General features: G+C 41.3%; 1 protein-coding gene across 1 annotated transcript in view; it reads right to left on the bottom strand.

Annotated features, from left to right (window-relative positions):
• The window catches only part of itfg1 (integrin alpha FG-GAP repeat containing 1), a 171173-nt gene that overhangs the window by 94802 nt on the left and 51252 nt on the right, over nucleotides 1–25119 (bottom strand). Inside the window, exons 9-10 of the mRNA XM_074660656.1 lie at nucleotides 17634–17728; nucleotides 1283–1446 (exon numbers count right to left, since the gene is read on the bottom strand). Of these exons, the coding sequence (XP_074516757.1) occupies nucleotides 1283–1446; nucleotides 17634–17728 (259 nt within the window). The remainder of the gene's footprint in view (nucleotides 1–1282; nucleotides 1447–17633; nucleotides 17729–25119) is intronic.

Below are 25119 nucleotides of genomic sequence, written 5' to 3'. Positions count from 1 at the left end.
AGTGATTTTTAAAAGGGCTGGCTTATCAGTCGCCATGTCCGTAAGCTGAAGAACACGCTCACCTTAGCTGTCTTCTCGCCCAGTCCGTGCTCTAGTAAACTGGATGGTAATCACGTCTTCATTATATTACAATGTCATAGATTTCTATTGCTCCGTGCAGAACCTTTCAAAGCTCTATATCCGGCAGTCAAGGACTGTTTTTCTACTGTGTCATGAATGTCAAAGTGTCAGCAATCACCTTAATTTATGCTTCAGCTGATAACTTATGATTTATTAATGAGATGTGATTTAATTAATCTACTTTTGAGAACTTTTGCACTTTGAATATGTTGCTATTCCGTGGGTACGAGGATGAGAGCTGTTCTTTAAAGGTTGTAATCCTAATCAGGTAAAGACTGCAGAAACCATTTCCAAATACAATGTAAATTCAACTATTTTTACCTATGTGTATCAGCATTAAACTGCATATCCCAAATTAGTTGCATTTATTAATGTCATTATATTGCATTATCCCTGCTCTGCTTTGTTTGATCATTCATATCAATGGGGCCACATTTTTTTTTCTAAGCATGAGAACATATCGTTGCAAGTACAGTAATTTCACAGTAATTTCATGAGTAAATCCATCCTCCATGTGGCGTCTTTGAAAAAAAATAAACATTTATAGTTTTGAAGCTTAACAGATTTACATAAGCCATTTAAGTACGCATCTTGAGTTATTAGGTTCCAATCAATTTCACTGTGTTCCGCTGGAATACTATAGTTAGTATAATCTCATCAAAATGTGGTATGGTACACGACATATTCAAATGTGTTCATGAGAATTGAGCGGATATGGATTTGCATGAAATCTGTGATTCTCGTGACATTGATTTCCGAGTAATAACAGTGCAAACGCCATTTGTATTTAAGTGTGTGCTACATGTGCAGCCCCTGGATGTGGTCACAATGAAGCTGTGTGCCTCTGCACCGATGGCTCATGAAGTGAGGCACAGTAGTGACACGATTAGTTGGAGCGGGGTTCAGGGACCTACTTGACAGGATTCCAAGGGATCCCCTGCCAAGCCAGGATTAGTTTAGTTTCAGAAATATCTCATTAATTTACTAGAAATTATCTTAAATAAGGTCCTAGAGGAATGACAACTTACTCTATCTTGAGCGTGTATAATCAAAAATGAAAAGATAATGCCAAACGTACAAACCTCATATCTCACCCTTACACACACACACACACACAAGTAGTCATTCTTTAGAACACCACACCAGCAAACATTTCTCCTACCTGCCACTGGTGTTGCGGAGGACCACCAGGGCATCAGGGAAGCCGTCCAGGTTGTAGTCCCCGAAGTGCATGGGTTGGCTGGGTTGGCTGGGTTGGCTGGGTTTTACTGGCACAAAACTCCAAACCGTTTCCTTCCTCTGGAAATCCAACAGTACTGGTACCCACTGAAACAACAATCGAAAAAAATTACATCAATCAGAATTAACCAATGCAACACTGGACACAGTATTAGTGAAAATAGAGGACAGGAGGATGGTAAAGGATTAAAGAGAAACAGTAGATAAGCAGTTCAAAAACTAAGTCTTGGTCAAAAAGTCATTCAGTCTCATTTTAGTATTAAATTTGATTCTACTGAATTTTCATTTTTTGTTGTTGCTACTTCTTTAGAAAGTAGTATCAACATGTTGAAACCCCGTTAGTATGAAGAAAATGTCAATTAATGAAATCATCTTTTCAGTAGATTGCAAGCAAACTATGTAAATTTGAAGTAAAGGCCCTTAAACTGTTGTAGACAACAGTATGGTCAAGTGCACCGCACACTGGTATAGTAATGGATGTTTTCATTGTACTTTCCATCTGTCATTTCTGAGCAGGTAGACACAAAATACTAGAAAATACAATAGACAATAATTGCAATGTACAAAGAGATAATACCATCTTCTCAGACAAAGACAAAAAAAACCTTCAATATGTTATCCAGGTTTTGCCATGCCTTTGTGTCATATGGGAAAACGACTTGTACTGTGCTTGCATCATGGGCTCAGATCAAAATTGCTCAAGGCATGGCATGGTGCTCACCCAGATGTGGGTATAATGGTAATGGCAATTCCAACATTTGACTTAAATGTGCTAATTTCAAAATTCAGAGCATATCTATGATAGAGGGATTGCCTCCACACAGCTCTCAACATGAAGACGGCTCAGCTGGCGGCTAGCAGTTAACAGTGCAAACAGCATGAACAGTGCAAACAATGGCAACAGTGATAACCTGGGGGGGAACCAGAGGGTGAGTGCTACGCTTCTGCGACGACGCTGTTGGTCGGGATGCCGTTATCAGCTGTAACCGCCGTATAAGCGCAGTGCAGAGCGGTGGCGATTAGTTAGCCAGTGGGAGACACACAGGACTCACATGCACAAACATGCATGCATGGCTGGCCCGGGTATGTCAACAAAGCACAGAGAAGCTCTGATTACAATACCTACAGAGGGAGAGTGACTTCATTCTCTGCTCAGGTAGACATTATTCCACTATATCTTTACAGCAAATATTTGTTTAATGCTATATTAATGCTCTGAATTTTAAATGTAGCACATTGAAGCTACGACAAGCTAAAAAGAAAAATTTCAAACAAATGCTTGCAACGGTTCAGGGGACTGACATTACCAACAACAACCCCAACGGTCCTTTTTCAGTGCAGTTAGAGCACTCCAATAAATACTCCTCCCTGATGGTGTCACGCTGACTAGTTTTAGGAGCACTTTAACTACAAAAACAGTCCCAAAATGACTTTATGTGAAACACTGAAGTCAAATAATAATATGATTGAAGTTCAATCCTAAATTGCCCACCAAATAGCAATCTGTAGACTTTGAATTCATCTGAGTGCAAACTGAGACTTCAGCAATACTTACTTTCACAATTACTTTAAGAAAAGCATTTATTTGTGAGGTTAAAAAGCAAATGAAATTATTTGCTAGAATAGACCTGTAAATCCTCAATTTGGATATTGTCCCAAAACAAAGCAGAATAGAAAGAGAAACAAATTACCAAATCTGAACTAATCAAAACTGAGAAAAAGATGATCAAAACCCGTCTGAATCTGATTTATAACAATGACAAAATTCATTATAAATTGTCAATTGGCTTAATAATAAACTACAGAGCTTGGTTTTAGAATCAGGTGCTGTGTGTGTGTGTGCGTGCGTGTGTGTGTGCTCATAGCCTGCAGTCTTGCCTTAATGCCATTCTCTTTACACATCATACACCGGTACTGAAGAAACCCTCCCACCATTTTAACCAAACACAACTGAGGCATCTTTCCCTCATCTTGACAATTCAAATGTCAAGGTAATAGGGCCCTCAAGGGGGCCTTGCTGTACTGTAATATTGCTACTGACTGATGTATTTGAAAGGAAACAGTCAAACTAAAGAGGTACACAGTAAACAGCATGCCAGAGACAGCGTTTTAAAAGGCCTCGCTGAGACCATTATCACCTCTCGCTTAATATGAATACCATTTCACTTAGCAGCTGCATCAACACGCGTTGACTCTCAATTTATGTCATATTATCTTTCTTTCTTTCACCAAATGCTGGTGACTGAATGTATTATTATCCCTAATCCTTATCCAAAGAGCATCACAAAACAACAAACATCCATTCATGAGTAGCATGTATCACCATTCAGTACAGGAAGTTCAGTTCGGTACATTAATTATTTCCTATGAACCAAATAATTGCAGTGTCAATTAGTCTAATTCCAGGTCTTATGTGTTGAATATGCACTTAGTTGCTAATTATTAGGTACACCTAGCTAAAGCTAATGCAATCTAACAACAACTGCTCATAAAACAAATCCTGCCTTTGTGTATGTTATAGTGCTCAGTTTCTCTTTCAAAGACGTGTTGATTCAACTCTATGCTCATTTTTTAGGCTGCGTGTAGTTTGTGGAGCTGTTCAACAGTATTGAATTATACAGAGAGGTGTTTCTATTAGTCTACTCTCATTGATATAAATGTGGTGGACAAAACAATAGGAACACCAGTCAGTAAATTGCAGTACAGTACTGTCATCTAAGTTTGAAGTCATTTAGAAAGAGTGCCACCATTACATAGTTTGTCCAACAGAGAGAACTGCCAAGTTGATGTTTTCAGTTGTAAAATGTCTCACTTATCTTGGTCGCAATTGTTTGAAAAAGCAAATCGAAGGAATCCACATCAAGATTGTTGTTATACGTTAATGTTAAAAATAGAATACTATTGGCTGATATATAATTTTTAGACTCTCAAACATCAGTATTACCTTCAAAAATACAGTACCAGTCGGGCTATCCTCTTACAGTATTATCATAAAGACATTGGATTTGAAAAATGTTAAACACAAGCTGATTTGTATTGCATACATGTGAAAAGTAATTAACTCTACTGGAACACAGTTTTGTTGGCTCTGGTTTTCTAGATTTAAAGCTTCAGTAGGCAACACTTTTTTGGCATCATTGGGCAAAAATTCCATAATAACCTTTCAGCATGTTGTAATTCAAGTGTTCTGAGAGATAACTAGACTTATGCACCTCCTGATGGCTCTGTTTTCAGGCTTTAAAAACTCAAGCCCGTGACGGAAGACTTTGGTAACAGGTCATTTGAGAGAGAGAGGGTTCCTATTGGCTGGGTGGCGGTGTGCGGTATTTCCTCAACTGTTCTCAACATGGCTGCCGGGTCACAAACTTTCTCATTTTACAGCTAAACAGTACACCACAAGATGTTTTTGAAAACATTTGAGGACAGAAATAGGCATTACAGTAACAGAATATTGATTCATATTTCATCAGCGCTGCCTAGTTTGACCGTTTGGTCGGAGTTCGCAAGTGATTGACTCATAGATGGAAGCTGGACGGCAGACTTCAGATCAGCTCTGACTTGTTGTTTTCCTACGGTCTGTGAAATCCTGCAAATGCCATTAGGAGCACCGGAGGACACAGAGGCACATGATTCTTTTCAGATTTCTGGTCTCATGCACTACTGTCAGGAAATAGCGACCGTTTTATAAAAATAACTTTTTATAATCATATTTGCTCCATTTCTACCCACTGCTGCTTTAAATAAAAACACATTTTGAGACTCAAAGCTACGCTTAATGACCATTTTACATCCCTTTGTGTGTGTGTGTGTGTGTGTGTGTGCGTGCGTGCGTGTTTGTTTGTGAGTGTGGATCCTAGAGAGGCGTGGGGCCAGATGCTGGAGGTTTAAACTATTCATGAATGTTAAACAGAGAGAGCAGGTGCAGGGGAGAGTCACCAGAGAGACACTCACACTCACCACAACTGCCTCTAATTGCACTTAATACGACCAGCATGTCTGAAAAAGACAACCACGGCCTATTACCAATTAGTATGAAATTTATCACACAAGCCGTGATGTCACCGATGCGATTTCCTCCAAACCAGCTGTGAACACTACGTGAGCACAGGAACTGATGTTTTGAAGGTAACACACTGTGGGCTGTTTGTAGGGCTGACAGGCGTGGTTGGTGGTGGTGGGTGGAGGTCACGTTAATGATGTGGCCCAGGAATGTGTCTTTGACAATTTCCATAAAGACGAGCAAGTTTACTCCGAACCTATAATGATAGGGAAACTGAAGACTTCACAATGGCAAAAATAAAACTTTAAAACACTGATGCTATCTGATTGACTTTTGCCAATGAATATACGACTATTGCCAATGAATATACGACTATTGCCAATGAATATACGAAAACAGCATGAATCAGCATAGTAAGCAAACCCAAATCACCATCTTTCATTCAGCTTCCATCCATCCATTCTCTGTAACCGCTTATCCCATTCGGGTGCTGGATCCAATCCCAGCTGACACTTGGCGAAGGCTTGGTACACCCTGGACAGGTTGCCAGACTATATCACAGGGCTGACACATAGAGACAGACAACCATTCACGCCCACATTCACACCTACGAGCAATTTTTAGAGTCAACAATTAACCTCACCTTCATGTCTTTGAACCCGGAGAAAAGCCACGCTAACACGGGGAGAACAATGCCGAAAGTGCTAACCACTGCACCACCGTGAAGCCCTCATTCAGCTTCATGTAGTTTAAAGTGCAATGTAGTACACTAAAATAAAATATATGGAACAAACCAACATCATTACTGCCTTTCCTAATCACATTCATCTTTTGATGAAACAACACAATTGAGAGATAATTTGTCTAATTTAATTTGCCTAATAATTTCTTGTTCAACCCGATCTCACAGGAAGGCATGTGAATAACACGATATTACCAGGACTTTCTGCGTCATGAGGACGCATTTTAGGCTTTTCGCCTGTCATTTTTACGCCACGCAACAAAACGACGGTAACGTCTGCAGTTATGTTAAGGCAACAAAAACACTCTCTTAGGTTTAGGAAAGACATCATGGCTGGAAACAAAATAAAGCACGTCACAAATGTCACTAACACAACTTACAAAACAAAACACCGGCCTCCTGGTTGAAAGTCCTGTGTTTGTTGGACCCATTCACCTCCCCTCCCACCTGCCATCAGCAGTCTTTCTCACTTTTTATTCTGCGTCACTAGCTTTGAACGTAGCATATTTACACGGATGCGTTTACTTTGGACTCAGTACAGACTACATGGCGTACAAATGACATGTTGAAAGCAAGAATGGTGTTCTTATTGCACGCTAAATGCCTTACAAATTACCTTTTTATGCGACGGGGCTGTTTTGTTTCACCAAATGTAAAGAAGCCGTTTATACGGACTATAAATTGCACCAATTACACAAGTTGTAAAAAGTGGTGAACCTGCATAGCTAGAGAGAAAATTACTTAAATAATGATGGTCTTCTGCCCCAACAAATGTTTTTACAGAAATTAATTCAATTTATGGGTATCATATTTGTTGATTTTATAAAATAGCTAATTCCACAAATTCTACTATTCAACCACTGGCTGCTGTTTTATTTTGAAAGGCAGCTCCTTGTGATATTACATTAAAATTGATTAATTTAATTCAGTTCTGACCTTTTCACTTGAAGGCCTTAATTAGAGGAAGTGTGATTTAGGTCCTTATGCGTCGACACGGAGTAGCTTGGACTGACTGACTGTAGTGAGCAGAAGTGAGTCGAGGACGATAGTAATTATGCTCCTCTACATACAGATGGTGTCATAAAAGCGGGGGAGTGATAAACCCAGGTTGAATATTTTTCAGAGGATAAGAGTGAGCGCGGAGCTTTAATGCAAACGTTGCCCAGTCAAGCTCTCATTAAATGACCGCTGAGTGATGTTGCTATGCGGTTTAAGAGGCTGACTGCCTGCCATATGGGCGTAAAGCTTCGCTATGATTATTGCCGTCCAGAGTGGATGGGAGTGCTGGAAATGACCACTGTGTGGAGGCTGGGGGAGGATTGAAGAGAGAGAGAGATCAAGACCAGAGAGGCTGCTACCAGACGGACATATATGGCATACTGTCCCACACACAAACATGCATATTGTGGACACATTTACATTGGTGGAACCATTATTTCCAGTGGAAAACATGTTAATGTCAAGAGATCTATTGACTCTGAATGTAAGCAATGAAAGACAAAGAGAGGTGGGGAGAGAAATAAATGGTTAATATGAGAGAAAGGAGAGAAAAGAAGAGTGAAAATGAAAGATGTGCAAGCAGTTTGGATGAATATGTGTAAATTAGTGTAGATCTACGCATTATCTCCACATTAGTTCCCATGTCAGCAGTTATTCTCAGAGCAGGTGGCCATGTTTTTCAAATGGTAGCTACATCCTCAATCTTTTTTGGTGGTTAGTCCGCGAGGCAAATGAATTCACTGGTGAGTTATCTTTACGCTGGAGTCCTTTGGTCTGTGCTCAGCAGTGCCATGACGTTCTCTCTGAGGACAGAGGGAGGCCTTTGCTGGTCGCGCCAGCCTTATCAGCAGACCACTGTGCTGGTGTTGGCCCTGAGGCAATCAGTGTACTGTCTGTTGCTTCTTTTCTAACGCTGATTAGAGGAGGACAGAGGAGCAGCGCGGAGAATACCAACAGCATCTAGTCAACACTGCAAAAATGCGGAATGCACACTCACACAATGTCCGTAGTGCGTCAGGTTAAAGCGAGTCATCTGTAGGCTCTGTGATGGCGTGGTTGCTGCTGATTAAACTGGAGATGACATTTTAATCTATTTGTTAATGTCCATTACCTACAGGCAGTCTGGAAGAAGAGCAGAGGTTGACAGAAAAGGATGATGAAATAAAGTAAAATAAAGAAAGACTCTTAAAACTACAAAGATGAGACCCAAAACTACTCACACGTATGCACATCCATCAGACTGGCAATACATCATCCAGAGAAGGTTCTCATGACCACGCGCCCTTTTGGGGGAAAACAATCCCGCATCCCTCGTAGACGGTAACAGCGCACACAGGAAGTTGAGCCATGTCTCAAAACTACTTTAAACAAACCAGTTTAAGTTAATATCGCTACGCCGATGAGTTGCTGCGTAGTTGGTTGAAATCCAAAAACACTGATCTCTGATTTGTTCCTCTGCTATGTCCTGGGCTTTGCGTCAGACCAGCATTGCATCATCGCCGAGGCTGCCCTCCCGTTTGGGGGAAAGAAATGTGCTGTCACATTTAACAGGAAAATACATGTGCAGCTGGTTAACTGAGGCTTTCACACTGAGATTTGAGGCTCATACGTTACGTGAATATTCACTGCAACTGTGGTAAATTGCTAAAAGATGCTTGTGACAGTGACAAGCATGGCTAGCTGACATTAGCTTGGGTGGGAGGCTGCTGCAGTAATACAGTCATACATTTATGTTATAGCAGCATCAGACTGACGGTTATTTTCAGACAACACTTAGCCTGACGTGATTCAATGAAATATGTAGAGATGTCTGGATAAGCAATATCCGGCCACTGTGTTGGACGGAGGAAGGCTGAAGGGACATGGCGGCGACCAATCTATTAAGGTATCGCAAACTCTCAGGTCCAGGCAAGGTTGAAAAGTAATTATTAGACGTGTATAAAACAAATGTTTTTTTAACCAGAAAAAAATGTATAAGAGCTTGTCAAAATTACAATCCAAACACACCTTCAATTTTAGTGACATTTATGGGATCTTTGGTTTTCTATCCCCAAAAAAGGGGGCGCGGCTTTGACGTTTTGTGAAGTGCCCGGATGTGTCTGATGTATACTTGTAAGCATGCTATCCCTCAAACATAGCGAGATGCTTAATCAAGCATCAGTCCAAGATGAAGCCTGCCATATTAGTAATTAATTAAACACATTAAGTGTTGCATTATCACGTCTGTCTCTGTCTCGAACGACACTGATATGTGATAACATTGTGTGAACATATGGCAGAGCTAAAGCAGATGATGAAAGAGTTATAGTGAATGTCGTAAATTAGCACACGATATCACCAAACCCAATAGGAAAAGTCATAAGATTTTCAATGGAGCAGAATATTGGGGAACCAATAATCCTCAGTAAGATGAGACGGCGTTTCCCGTGTTTGTTTTTTATTGCTCAGCAGTATTGTGTGGGGAATTCGGAGGAAATCATATGGGCATCCGTGAGGATATTAAAGGTTCTAATCTAATCAAGTCGTTTTTTATTGTGAGAAGCTACAATGGATAGCCAACCTGACAGAGGAGCTCCTTAAATAAATCATGAAGCAGTTACTCCGTCCTCGGGGCTGTGGAAGTTTTGACATTTAATCACTAAATATAACAGAGTATTTGAATAATGTCAAGTGTGTGTCTTTATAGATTAATCTGTGGCCCAACGTCCTCCCAGTCAAACAGAGCGCTCCTCAGTCTAAATAACTCGATACAGACATTCATGGTTCAAATGTCAACATATTAACACCGAATTGAGTGTCTGTGTGTGTGTGTGTGTGTGTGTGTGTGTGTGTGTGTGAGTAAGTGTGTTATAGCGCGGAGATCCAAATGACCTAGTTAATGGAGATGAAGACGATGATGGGATTTGTGCTCGCGAGGTAATCCGATACCTTTAATGGCAGTGAGGGGAAGGATCCCGCATACAAATAGCTTTTTATCAAACAGCGGGAAAACTCAGCCCGTGCATAGACAGCTTATTGTGTCTTTCCGCATGCACACACATGCACACGCTCGCATGCACACACAAAACATGGACGCACGCATATAGAAACACATAAAACCCAGGAGGGGCACGAACACAGACCCCCGACATAAAATCGCTCTCCTGGCTTTGCTGATGACTAAAGTGAAAAAGCGACGGCATGCTCGCAGACTCCCATTGATTCAACTTGGCGAAGAGAGCTCCCGCTTCATTAGGCCAAGAAATTAAAATGTGGGCGGCCTGCGGTGGAGGTGGGAGGCGGCGGTGGGGTTTTACGAGGTGATGTGGGGAGGTGCTGTAACATCGCCGCACAACGAGGCTGTCTGAGGCTATAAAATGTTCAAAAAACAAAACAAAAAAACGGGCGTGTAATGAAGCATTAGCTTTTATGATGCCGGCGATATAATGACTGTAATGCTTATCACATTAGGAGTGGCACTGAAAGACAGCATGAGACTGAACAGCGGCAGAGGGGGAAGAAGAGCAGATGACTATTATATGGCAAAGTAAAAGTTAGGCCGGTATTGATACGATAAACTCATTGGAAATTGATCATGGTGTTGATTATGGGTCTACATGTATGTTATGATAGTGTTTCAGGTGATGCAATATCTGGAATATTCAAACCTAAAATATAATTATCAATCAATTTGCTTTCAATAAATGGTAATTAGAAGAAGCGAGGGTTCTGTCAGTAAGTATTCTAACATATAAAGGCCCAGCGGTACTAGACTTCTGTTTTAAAACATACTGGACATGAAAAACGATTAAATAGCGGAAGGAAACATGAATTCCATATGGAGGTGTGGAGAAAGATAAAATGCAAACTGCTCTAAACAGATAGAGGAAGAGCAGAGATAAAAGACTGGATGGGGATGGTGTTAGTTTGACATCGTACAAAGGATTTTGTTGTGTGTGAGGTTTCATGGCTTTAATCTCTTAAAATGTATGCAGTGGTTATCCAGTTGGATCATGTTTTATTATTTTAATCATGGAAAGTCTTAATGTCATTTTGTGAGAATGTGGATGGCTGCATGGTTCCAGTCTTTTTTGCTGAGCTAAGCTATCCCTTGCTGACACTGTGGGCCCCCCTCAGACAAAATCTAGACAATCGCAATTGTTTACATTTTGGCAAACTGGGACTGTTAGGTTTGCCAAATTAGCTATTCCTGTTTGGAATGTACCCATAGAGGTACAGACGGCTATCACTGGATTACTTTGACACTGAAGAAAACTTAAAAAAAGTGATGATTCTCAGGCAATTCTGGAGTAAAAAGGAGCGTCTTTTTTCTATGCTTTCTAAGCAGATTCATGGATGCTTATTAATTTTATTAATAAACATGTATTAATCGCCTCCATGAGCTGTGTGTCACAGCCACCGCTGCTGCAACTGCTGACCATTTTGGTAAGCTGGGCCATAATATAATACTGTTTTTTTTTCAGAACACCAGCATGTTCCTGTCCCTTACACCCCATGCAGAGTCTTTCCCTGCACCCTTGCCTTCATCTGTCCCGCACCACCCTGGGGAGGCTCGCCTCAGTTTGACAACCTCTGCTCTAGCTTAATATTTAGTGTGCATGAAATGACATGAGTCTGAGGCAGGGAAGCAAATAACCAATTTCCCAAAATGTCTGTTCATCTAAATGGCAGTTTCCCAAGTCAAGCAACCTACTGAGTTGTTCCTCATATCAACCTTGTTGTGAAGCATATGGTCCTAAAATCTCACAGTATATCACCTCTTTGTTTTCACCAAACTGGTCATGAAGTTTGTTTGGCCATTGATTCAATCCAGCTAGTCATCAACGTTCACTTAACCAAATCTCATATGAGTGTGCAACCTTGCAATGTAAGTGTATGATTACTCTTTTCTGTTGAGTTATACCTCTTTAACCTACGCATGGCTTGCATAAAGAAACGAGGGGGTTCACACAGCACGACTAAAGTAATTACAACTCATTTCATATACATCCTGTGCTTTTATGTAAATGCACTCTACTCTAAATCTACTCTTCTCTAACTACGTATGCAATGCAGCTGGGGAGGTGGTAGTCTGTCCAACATAAGCAAACATGGTAAGTGTAGAAGTGTTGGTATTGTAGAGTGACGATGTTACAACTCCCTGTGATTACTTTTCTTCCTGTGGTGATGTTGTTTCTAACCTTCAAAATGTTTCTATTCATCAGATGGTGCTTTTATCTGTAATGATGGCATCTGCATTAACTGACTATGTTGTATATACCAATACACCTTGCACTGACATGTCCTTAACCAAAATGCCCAGATACAGCTTGTTTTTTTATTAGCAGGTGTAAATAAGGTCATAGCTTGTCCCCGGAAAGAGACAGTCAGAGTCAGAGCCAGAGATGGAGTGAGACCATATGTCTTTGTGTCAGCTGGGCAGGGTGGGGACAACGCTACCTGCTGTCAGTGTCACCTCTTTGACCACTGACTGACCGGTGGACTGGGATAACTGGGAGGAGGCTGTCTAGCTCACACTGGCTGCCCCTCACACCGTCTGGGCAGCGAGAGTTGGCAGCTGGTTCGGTCTTCATGTGGGCGGTATGTGTGTTTTTGTTTGTGCATGTGTGTAAATAGGGTGTGTTAACAAGAGACCAAATACGCACAGAAAAAACATATAAATATACAGTATATGCACGTTAAGAAACGCTCAGAGGGAGGTGGTTTGTCACCACTGAAGGATATAAAAAGAAAATTAACAAAACAATGTAAGCATGGTACAGAGCCAAATGAAAATGTTAAATGTCATGTGTGCTGTGGCGGTACAAGCTCCAGCAGTGATAGTGTTGGCATTAGTTGGAATTTCTTTGTTTTTGTCCTCAGACACCATCAAATATAGTTAACATGGGTAGCACAAAAGAACAGTGCAGAACAACACACCCAAAGCTAATCAATTCGTGCCACCCACAGAGCCAGGGGATGTAGCCTGTGGCCACACAGTTGGCATTTGGGGTCACTCACTCACTGATGGACTATGTGAGGAAGTTGTGTCCCATCGTGGTTCTTTCACTACACACAAGCAGACTCAGCTACTCCTGATTTCATTCACAATTTAAGGTCCCATTTACACCTGGTATTAACATGTGATCTGGATATATAATAGTAACATGGGCTTTTACATTTAAGCATTCTCATTCTGACCGCATTGTGATCAGAACTCAATATGTAAATTATGTAGGCGGGGCTGGTGAACTTGTAAAAAAACATTATTCTTCCTGGTACAGCAAGTGCCGTGGATGGGCGTCATTCATTATCGAATCTCTTCTTGTGAGGGAGAAATTGCTGGTTACTGCTTATACTTGTAACCTTTGCCGGCCGGCTAGCAGGAAGAGGCAGATTTGGGTGATCTTTCAAATTGTTGGGTAGATTTTCATCTTTAAGGTGCTAAATGTGAGATTGGGAGCATTTCTATTGCCTCAGCACGGCTCTCAACATGGTGACGGCTGAGGCGACGGCTCGGAACTAACGTGCTAACAGTGAAACAACGGCAACAGTGCTGACAGTGTTTATCTGAGGGGAAATAATATATGGGATTACGGGGAAATGAAAGCAAGTACATATAGATGTGCTTCATGTACTAATTGTTGAGTACTTTGGAGTTTGTTACAGTGCACTTAGCAGGAACCCTGATTAGTTTGACTCGCTATTATGTCCAGAAAATGACTAGAAGTCTAAAGCATATTCAGTAATAGAATGTTTGTAATGGTCTGTGTGAATCTGAGGCTGTTTATTAAAGGATGGTTGGATTACATGATTGTTCTGATTAGAAAAGTCCATTTATAAAGCCATTTCATCAAGGCTTAAAAATACTGAGATGCTATTCTGTAATATTGCCCAGCTCTACCACATACATTTACTGTAGCTGTGTTGAACTGGAAATGAGCCAGGGTCTTAAAGCTGCAGTCAGTAACTTTGAGCGAATATGATAAAAAGCTATTTTTATAAAACAGTCACTATATCCTGACAGTAGTGCATGAGAAAGATAATCTCTGAAAATATCATGTTCTTCTGACTCCTCCTTGTGCTTCTAATGGCATTTGTAATATTTCCCCACGACGGAAGGAAAACGGCCAATCAGAGCCGAGCTGTCTCTAAGCAGCTGTCAATCACTGCTTGAGAAGCTTGCGAACTCTTATCAAACTGTCAAACTAGGCAGCGCTGGTCAAATATGAATAAATATTCTGTTACTGTAATGCCTATTTCTCTCACATCTTGTAGTGTACTGTTTAGTAGTAAAATGAGAAAGGTTGCTCTGGCCGGTGGGCGTTTCTTGGTTTGAGCTCAACATGGCAGCCGGGTCACAAACTTCAAAAATTTCGCGAGCAGTGATCGACAGCTGCCCAGAGACTACTCAGCTCTGATTGATTGGTTCTCAGTCGGGCGCGGTGGGATCTTGCAAATGCCATTAGGAGCAGTGACATGTTATCTCTCTCATGCACTACTGTCAGGATATAGTGACAGTTTTATAAAAATAACCTTTAATCATATTTGCTCAAAGTTACCAACTGCAGCTTTAAATATACACATATGCTGTGGACCTGGATGGGTTTAGGCTTGGATTGTGAATGTATTCTGACGGTCAGGAGGCCTTTCCTTCCAGCTAATGAAAATACACCAAAGTCACATGTTTGTTTGCTTTTCTTTGCTACAATGTCCTCAACATGTGCAACACCCAGGGGCGCACAATTACATTATTCTCTGCAAATAATATCCAATTGTGCTACAGAATGTGGGAGCAGAAAATGGGAGGTGCGATGTACAATAATAAATGTGATATCGGTGTGTGTCTGTAACAACGGAGAGTGAAGCAGCGAGATTGTTGGAAGGCCCCATGTGGTTTCTTTCAATATGGTGAAGCAAAGGCCCGGAGCTGCTGCAGAGGTAGAGGCAGCGCTGCGGCTGAGACCACAGGAAGGAGGGAATGAATTGCTGTTTGGAGATGAACTATAGACACACACTAGTTTCTGCTCAGCGGGACTTCCGTGCATACCCGAAGGAATCTCATCATGTCTTTGCCTGCATATATATCACTGGTCCCCTTTTCTGCTTCTCCCGCCCTCATTCCCTCTGATGGGATGTTCCTCTCAAAGTGGCAATGAAGCTTTTTCGCCCTACCTACCTTCCCTTCCTTCCTTCCACCTCCCTCCCTAGGTCTATTTTTCCATTCCCCTCCTGTCCTTCATCAAGCTCTCTTTTCTTTCCATTTCTCTCCATTTTATCCTTCCTCCTTCTGTTTTCTCCCTTTCTTACTCTTCTCTTTCCTCCATCTCTACCTTCATTTTCTCTATTATTATCAGTGGGCAGGTACCTCTAGGGGAGACATCTGCTGACTAGCTGCTCCACTGTAATGAAGCCACACACACCCACCCACACACACACACACACCTACAGCACACGTGGTGTAAGATCAAGCATGATTATTGGCTCGTGGAGTGTTTACAGCTCAAATAATGCTGAACAGATGCCATCAATACTGCAATGTGGATAACTGCATGTGTGCGTTGGCTTCTGTTGAAGAAGGTTATCATTATGATTGTATATTATTATCACCACTCCATGAAAGCATAGATGCTTAGAGAGTTTCCTCCTCACTGTGCTCACCCTTCCGTCTCCGCCAGTCTCTCTCTCTGTTTGACAGCGATGACTGTCTCTCAAATGTGTAGCGACACAGAACCCAACATGTGTTCACTTCATCCATCAGTGCAGATAAGTCCCCCTCCCCTTCCTTCAACACTCCTCCTTTCACTTCTTCCTACAATTTTTTGTTGCTGACAGGCAAAAAAAAAAAGCCATGTCCACAGGGAGTGCGCAGCTGTGTGTGTGTGTGTGTGTGTCTTTTGTGTTCACATGTGTGTGTGGGGGCGGACATGCAGATAAGCCTGTAATATTTCTATTTTGGATTGGGGGGAAAAAAAAGAAAGTGGAAGCTTGTTCTCTGGTGGCGGAGGAAGGAAGAAAAAAGGAGTGGGAGCTCCTGCCAACTGGTAGGATGCAACTGAAAAGAATCACACAAGATGCTACGTAGGTGGTGGTAGTGGTGGTGGTGGTGGTGGTGTGATCACTTGTGTGTGTAAGAGCCGTGCACATACATTTGCTTCTGCGTTTATGCATTATTGAATGTGTGTGTGTGCATATCTGTTACTTCTATCTGGCATGGCTGCGCAAACAAAGTGACACCCGCCGGATCAGCCCCGATGTCTTTCTAAGCAGTGAGCCACGTGGCTAATGCCTTCCTGAAATAGACCGCCATTGTACGGAGAAAAAACAGGAGCTCTGGCATCGCAACGGAGCAGGTGATGTGGTGGGCTTCTTCGGAGAGGAGACCTAATAAGTCATAAAGAACGTAAAGGAGAAAGGAGTGGGTGAGATTAAGACCGTTCTCACCGGAAAAAAGACAGCATTGGCCATTTGTTCACTTCAACAATCTGCTTTGGTCATGAGAGCAATTACCAACCTCTCTAAGGAGCAAAGGCAGGAGCAGCGTTACGTTTTTAAATTGCTGCAAAAAAAGTTGGAGAAGAGGTTTAGGTTGGATGGTAGGGTCAAATAAGAGCCCATTACGCGTCCCCTCTCCTTCCAACAATGAACTTTGGTTTCTATGCTTCCTCTGTGCATGGAATAAGAACTAGTAGAAAAGAGCACAGTCGAGCAGAGCAGTGTTGTACAAATCGGTGGAGTGTAACAGAGAACTAAGCTGTGCCCCAGACAGATTAGAGCAGAAGGTAAGTACAGAGAGCTAGAGGTCTTCACTGGTCCACCCAAAACCTAGGACCCGAGACCCGACCTGGGACCTGTACGGGTTGAGATCCTAGACTGTATATAAAGATGGACAAAATGACAGCTCCCCAAAAGTGAAGCCAAAACATCTCAATCGCCCCCTGGTGGCTGGCTGCAGTATAGGTCATAAAAGGCCAAATATATTTTTCCCAAAGATGGTTTCTGTCATTTTAGGTAGTTCTTATCACGCTGATGTATGTTCAAGTGTTCACTTTTCTGAGTTTGGTTTTAATGAGTTATTTGATGCTCTAAAAAGGGGGTGAGACGTCCTGATTGACTGTGATTGACAGCTGCTCTGAGTGAAGTAGTCGTGCAGCCGGAAGCTCGGAAATTGTACAAGAGGAGATGTAACTGTAACTTTACATAACCGTTACCAGCCTGTGTAATAGAACATGTATCAATTTGATCATAAATGTAGCTATAGAGATATTGTGGTTACTTGTGTTTTTCTAGCCAAACAGCCACCATGGTGCTAACGTGGCAGCTAGGTGGCTCACGCTAACGAGCTGTGGCAGTACTCAGCTCATGATTGGCTTTGGCGGATGTGTGGGCGGGACCTCAACACCGCGTGTCCAGCTACTGAAACGTTGCGGGACATGCTGCAAAAACAAGGCCGACAGAAGCTCACCGACGACCCCAAGCTGTCTGATGGGTGACCGTCTGCTTAGTGTGTCGGGGCCTTTAGACAAAAAATTGTGGTCATGGTGTGTTCTGTACCTCTTTTGAGCCTGACTTTGCCAGGTAGATGGCACTGCGTTGACAGTCGGGATCCAAACACACGGGGAGGAGGTGGTCCTGGAAGCCATCACCATCTGCCAGAAAACAGACACAGAGAATTAGATCGAGAAGCAACAATGTCGGATTGAACCAGTGGGAAGCGTGATCCTTTGTTTTCTAAAACTGTGCTATTTTGATATTTTCCCTCCGTCAGAATGCCACGGATTTGTTCTGGAGTTGACTTTGAGCAGAGCTCAGTTTCTAGCAACAAAGAAGTCGTTCCTGTTTGTTTTTTTTCCCACGTGCGAGCCGGATCACAGGAACACCTGCTCGTTTCCTACGAGCAAACACACATCCAAGCAGCACTTGTCTCTTTGATGCCTTTTAATAACGTCAGTTGACTTGAAGAATCATTTTCTCCACTGATTTTCATCGCTATTAATTATTATCATAATTCCAGAGACACAGCCTCCCGAATCAAAACAACAGCTCTTCAAAGCACAAAGACTTCAGTGCACCAGGTTTAGTCACACACGCACGCACGCGCTCCTTGAATTGCTTCACGGCTATCAAACTAGATCAAATTACAGATCCACTACGCCACGGTACAAGAAATGTTCACTTTACCTCGTGTATAGACTGATAAATGCACTTGACCTTTTACATTTTTTTCCTACAGAATATGTGCCTTTGTGGTGTTGGATATTGTTGTTTGCTATTTATTAATCCTTGTGCATGTCTTTCTTAGACATTTGTCATATTTGTATTTCTAGATAAAGTATTTTGAATTGAATTGAACACAGTATAAACGTGAATAAAACGAGGCCTCAGTGAAAGCACATATTGGACATAAATAAAATCCCTCTTCATGTGGTGGTGTGTTACTAAACACGGTGTGGCGAGTACAATTGCTCAAACTGATATGCGCTCTGAAACAGTCCGAGGTTTTTTCAGCACGCAATTGGGGATTGACAGTATGACCAATATATTTTATTTCATATATATTTTAAACAAAAATGGTAAAAATGTACTCGTCTAGCTTCTCAGAAGACATTGAGACAATGAGACAACTGAATAAAGTTTTTGACCATTGGTCAGACAAAACAAGACCGTTGAAGGCGTCACAGTGGGCTTTGGTTACTTGTGAGCAACATTTATTTTTCTATTTGCTGATATTCTTTAAACCAAACAATTAATCCAAAATGAATCAGTACATTAATGAAAATCTTTGTTAGTTGCAGTTCTGATTATTGCACAAAATATTTACATCAAGTCAAGTCAATTTTATTTATATAGCCTAATATCGGGCACTGGTACAGAACACGGAGGTGCAATAGGGCTCGCTTTGGGAAAAGCCTGATACCGGCAGTCATAAACAACAGGCGTTACTGAACAGGCCTAAGTGTGTACTGCTGTCCTCATTTTCTGTTGTTGTCACTGTTGTATTGTTGTCGCTGTGTTACTGTGTGCTGTTGTATGTTTTGGTGTCTGACAAGTACAGTGCTGTGAAAAAGAATTCCCCCTTGTGGGACAATAAAGTCTAAAGTCTATCATAAATCCTATATTTGTCATGAGGGGCTTTACAGTCTTTACAGCATCCTCTGACACCATCTCCCGTTTGACCTCCCTTTAACAGGGAAAATATGAAAGAAACCTCGGGAGGAGCAACAGAGAAGGGATCCCTCTTCGAGGATTTTTTGACTTGTTTGTTTATTAAACACTAGTTGTTATTCTCAGTTTTATTACATGCAAGTGACACCTTTAGTCCTTAAACTTGTCGTGGCTTACTGGGACACCTCAATTGAGTAAGCCCATCATTAACGTTATTACTTTCACACTTTTCTTGCTATAACAAGTCTGCGAGAAAGGTTTCTAAACATGCAAAAAATCAAACAAAAAAAGGTGACGATTAAAGGAACATGCCAACATTTTAGAAAACGTTTCAGTGCTGTGTAATAAAAAGACACGGGAAATAAAGCTTTTGAGATTTGGCTATTATAAAGACGATGCACTCTGTGTTCAGAGGTTGACACGTAAATTAACACCAGACATAAAGAGAGGAAACTGCTTCCAGACTTCTCTCATCGCACAGTTTATCTTGAATCCTTTTTTTTTTTTCAACAGGGCAAGTGCAACACTCCCAAACAGATGTTGTGCCATGTGGAAGGGAAAACTGAATGACACGGATGATGAATGACAGTGCAAAGCAGGGGAGGAGGAGAAGCTGAATGTGGTTGTCGGGGGCAACTGGGCGAGAGGCAGAAAAAGAGAGAAAAAGTGAGACAGATAAGAAATACACTGCTAAAGATAATAAGTCAACAAGTTCAAGATTTAAAATCATATAGGAAAAATGTCTGAGATTGACAAAGTCATTGTATGTGTTTCCAAAGTTAGATTAATTTGTTTTTAAATATTCTCCTTGATGAAAACACATATTTAAAATGCTAAAGAAAATATGGATAGAAACATCACAAAAATGCTGACACAAACCATCATATCTTGATCTGTAATGTCATGATACCAGTCATTACCAGGAACTATGAAAAATGCAAGAAACAAAAAGTAAAACATAGGTCAAAACTACATATGTGGGCGGCGAAGAAAGAGTATAGAGTTTTAAAATGCACTGTTTCTAGTCGATTTCCTTTAAATCAGCATAAAGTGAAAATATGTGTGGCCAGAGAAACAGAGAAAGGGTTAATGGTGGATATGAAAGGTACACTGCTGTTAATTAATTTCATATTGTGTCCATTTTCAAGGCAGTGTTTCACATAATTTAAAGGTGGCACACAATGTAATAATGAAATGCCAAGTTTACATCCAATTTCACACTTGGGCTGCAACTAACAATATTTTTTTGTAATGTATTATATCTACAGATTTTTGGATCAGATGATTCATTATTTAGTACATTAGAGTAATTACAACTTACCACCTCAAATTTCCAGAGCCTGACGTGATGTCTTAAAACTGCTGATATTGTCTGGCCAACAGTAAAAAAAACTGAAATATTCAATTTGCAATGGTATGAAATGAATGGAAGCCAGCTAATACTCATACTTGGAAAGTTTTGACCACTTAAAGCTGAAGTAGGCAAGTTGGAGCAAATAGGATTAAAAAAAATAAAACGGTCACTATATCCTGACAGTAGTACATGAGACAGGTAATCTGAAAAGAATCATGTGCTTCTGTGTCCTCCGGTGTTCTTTCGGTGCTCCTAATGGCATCTGCAGGATTTCACAGACTGGAGGAAAACAACCAGTCAGAGCCGAGCTGTATAGCCTTTCCAAAATGACCTGTGACTGACCAAAGTCTACCGTCAGGGGCTAGATTTTCTAAAGCCTGTAAACAGAGCCATGAGGAGGTGCAGAAGTCTAGTTTTCTCTCAGAACACTTGAATTACAATATGCTGAAAGGTTATTATGGAATTTTTGCCCAACGATGCCAAAAATATTCTGCCTACTGCAGGTTTAATCTTTAGTGTTTACTAAATATGTTAACGGTTATCAAACCCGTCATTAATTAATTCTATGTCTATTGACTTATCAATTAAGGGCCACTTTACACCTAGAGATTAATTTACCTGCCATGTGGAGCACTACTCAGCTTGTAAAAATTTGATGGCGTTTGAAAGACGCCATTCAGTGTTTTTGGAGCTCCACCTATACCAGGGACTAAAAGTCAGCAAATATCTCTGCTGCATCCATTTTGACCATTTTTTTTTTTAAGTCAGTAAAGCTCCCAACTTTATGAAAGTGCAATACTTTAATTGTTTCAACACAATTTTGCAAACTTGCAATCTGTCTAAATTCTAAATGGAGCATCAGTTAGCCCACATCCAGGCAGAGGCGGCAGGAGTACTGCAAATATCTAATGCTCAACATGATGTCATGGTTGGAACCAAAACAGTAATCTTTTTTTCAAGAAAATACATTTCGATATGGGCATTGCTGTGTAATTAGTTGCATTAGTGTGGGTGTAATGAAAACAAACTGAAATCCTGAGTGCATGCTTTGCAGTGTAGGTAGTTGTGTAGATGGTGAGGTACTGTAAGGAGAGAAACAAAGAAGTAGGCAGAGAGAGAGAGAGAGAGAGAGAGAGAGAGAGAGAGAGAGAGAGAGAGAGAGAGAGAAAATGAGTGCTAATTCAGTCCTACTGAGGTTGTCACTCGCCATTCTGTCTCCGGTGTTTACCGTCAGTTCTGCTACACAAACACACCCGCAGTGACGTTCCTTCCCTCTGTCCCACCTGTCCTTACCTCCATGAAAACCTTCTTTCATCTATCTATTCATCTGTCTCTCTTTTATTCCCGTTATGCTCTCCTTCACACATCTCCCCTCTCTTCCTCCTCTTCTAGCTAACTTCTCTGTCAGTCAATCTCTCCCCTATTACTCCCTACTCAGTCTTAATGCCTCGGTCTCTCTGTCCATCTCTTCTCCTCTTTATTCACCATCATTTTCTCCCTCCCTCCCTCCCTCCCTCCCGCTTTTCATCTCTCAGTCCCGCTGACAATGCGTGGCGTGATGGAGATTGGCTGAGAGACGCTCAGAGGCAGGAAACTGCAGGTGTGGGTTGAAACGAAGAGGGGAGGCCCGGGAAGGACGGAGGCAGAGGAACGGAGAGAAAACAGAGGAGGAGATGTGTAAAGACAACAAGATGACAGAGAGAGAGAGAGAGAGAGAGACACAATATACAGAGACAGCGCAGATGTGCATTGTGACACATTGGCATTCAGAGTACAACACAACACCAATAACAATGCAAATCACAATATGCACACGCACAAACGCGCATGCTGCCAGAAGACTATGTCTCATTACAAACCCCATGATCTGATAGAGATCTGTGTGCTTTCTGCAATTGTGTGCGCTAAAAGTGTAATAGAGGGGGAGAAATATGTGTGATATGATGTAGGTCAATGAATCATAAAAACACAGGTTTAAAAAAACAGCAAAATACATAAATCCTATAGACCCACAAAACTTGGAAAAGTCTTTCACCAGACATGTTCTTATTATTTATGCCTCCATAAGCACTGATTCATTTAAAAAAGAGCTCCTTGGCTTTAATATCTCTCGAGTTTGGAACCCACTTACACTGGTCTGAAGTCAAAGGAGTGCATCTACATTAACTGAACATTCATTTCTGCAGAAAAACGTTGACTCAGCATGTATTGTAAATCAAAAATCTAAATTGTCCCATTGCATACTGTATATATCGAGTTGGATTTCATTCATCTGCAAGTTGTAAAGGTAAAGCTTCACATCTTACAAAATGGGCACATGTACACAGTCATCAATCACGCTCATTTAAGGTTTAAATAAAATTTAGTCGAGACAAAACATCTTCTGGAATATAGAGATTGTGAAAGCACTGTGATCTCAGACTGCAGGGGATTTCAAAGTCTGACACTGTGGCGCCCCTCAGACAAAATGAAGACTACTGGTAGTTTTCATGGGTTTTGTAACTTCTATTATTATTCTTTGTCTTACTTTGATTTTGGGGATAATCATGCTCAAAGTTTTGGAACTACAGTTCCCATAATTTGAGAGCTTTGAGGACTGTAAACAGGAAGTAATGTTGCCAGGGAGTCAGTTAGTTAGTTGTGGGCTACAACTTGAGCCTTATTTTAGACTATGTTTGTTTCTATTTTGTCAAATTGGCGCCATTAAAAGTAGGATAGTAGCAGTTCCGGTTTGCAATGTACCCATGGATGAACAGATCCACTGGATTACTTCGACACTGAAGAAAACTTAAAAAGATGATGATTCTCAGGCAGGTCCTGGAGTTATATGGAGGCTCTTTTTTTCTATGATTTCTAAGCCAATTTATGGACATTTATTCTAACTTCGAACACCGACGGCCGTGACAAAGTGTAGGTACTTTGCGCCCTGGGAATGAGAACGGGCTTATTATTCGCTATGGGCGGAGAAAATGATATTTGCGGGAAGCACAAGTCACACAAAATCGAATAATATGTATATCATGATACATTGAACTGAGTTAGGCCCCGATCAGACAGAGCTCGCGTTTTTCCAGGAGCACCCTGAACGCCTCGAAAAGTAACCGATATCATTTGTGTTTTTTTCCCTGTTCTCTAATCTGATGAATTTAGAGACGGGCCTTTTGTGCTGGCGACATATAGCTCGATGAAACAAACTTTGCTTACAGAAAGCTAGCGCAACCCATTTGTTAACGTTATACTTCTTAGCTAGTTAACATAACCTATCAACAGTGAGCCGTCAGCATTGTCAGCTTGCAGCTTGCAGCTGATAGCTAATGTTAACTGGTCGTACTGGATGCTCTCTGAGTGGTACTATTTGAGAACAGCCTCTCACACTCAATCAGAGCCAGCGTCCTCTGCCTGTCTATTATTCATGCAGATGTTTAGTCACTAGATAAGGTAACTTGCTGCTAACTAGCTAACTAACTAACTATCTAAAAGAAATCAAAGGTACAGCAAGCTGCGCTTTCTTTAAGTCGTATGACTTCAACAAAAAAGGCAGTGCTGTGTGCCTCGCATTTTATAACCTGCAAAAAGCGCTCAGTCTGATCGGGCCCTTATATGATTCCTGGTTATGAGTATGAATTGTGACGCAAATTGCAGCAATCAGTAGCAGCAATAAGGGATTCAAAGTAACTTAATTGCCTCCATGAGCTGTGACTCACAGCCACTGCTGTGAGCCAAACTACAATAACTAACTTTGTTTTTAGACGAGGCTGGCATTCACTACCTGTCCCTTTCACCTCATGCAGTATCTGTTCCTCTCGTCTCTCCCTCAGTGGCCCCTACTTCAACTCTCCCGTGCCTCCCTGGGGAGGTGTGCCTGAAAACCTCTGCTATATTACAATGGTGAATGCAAACACAAAATTGAAGTTGTGGATTTCCCTCTCAATACACACCATGCAACGTTTTTAAATGTATTCAAAAATTAAGTGCTAATTAGTGTGAAGATCACTGTGGGTGGGTCCTCATAATTGAGAGTACTACTTATGCATAATTACTGCGCAGCGGATATTGTAAGAATAAGAAAGTAGGTTTTACCTTCAATGAAGGACACTTTTGTGTCAGATGTACTTTGCAATTTGCATTAAATTGCATATTAAAATATGCAAATTAATATCTGAACTTGGAAACCCGGGAGACTCAATCATTTGCATATGGATTCTGATATTTCTAAATGCCAGGATATCACAAAATGGTGCTTGATTAGGGAGATTTTATGTATCCCATTGCCGCATTTTTACTCATTAATGGTCCGGAGGGATGTCTTTCACATAAACACAGATGCATGTTGTTATGCGATACCGCTCACACAACTGGCTCTGATCTGGAGTAGCCGAGCAGGACTCCAGCACCTCTGTTTTACAGGTGTACCCATTTCTGCAGTAGTCAGAGACTGAGAGACAAAATGATGAAGAATGTGCGACCGAAAAAAGTGAAACAAGTCAGAAAGCAGAGTAATCGACTTGAAAACACGACAAA

This window comes from Sebastes fasciatus, chromosome 2 (genome assembly GCF_043250625.1).
Source record: "Sebastes fasciatus isolate fSebFas1 chromosome 2, fSebFas1.pri, whole genome shotgun sequence".
NCBI classification, from domain to species: domain Eukaryota; kingdom Metazoa; phylum Chordata; class Actinopteri; order Perciformes; family Sebastidae; genus Sebastes; species Sebastes fasciatus.
This window is presented reverse-complemented; position numbering and strand designations above follow the sequence as displayed.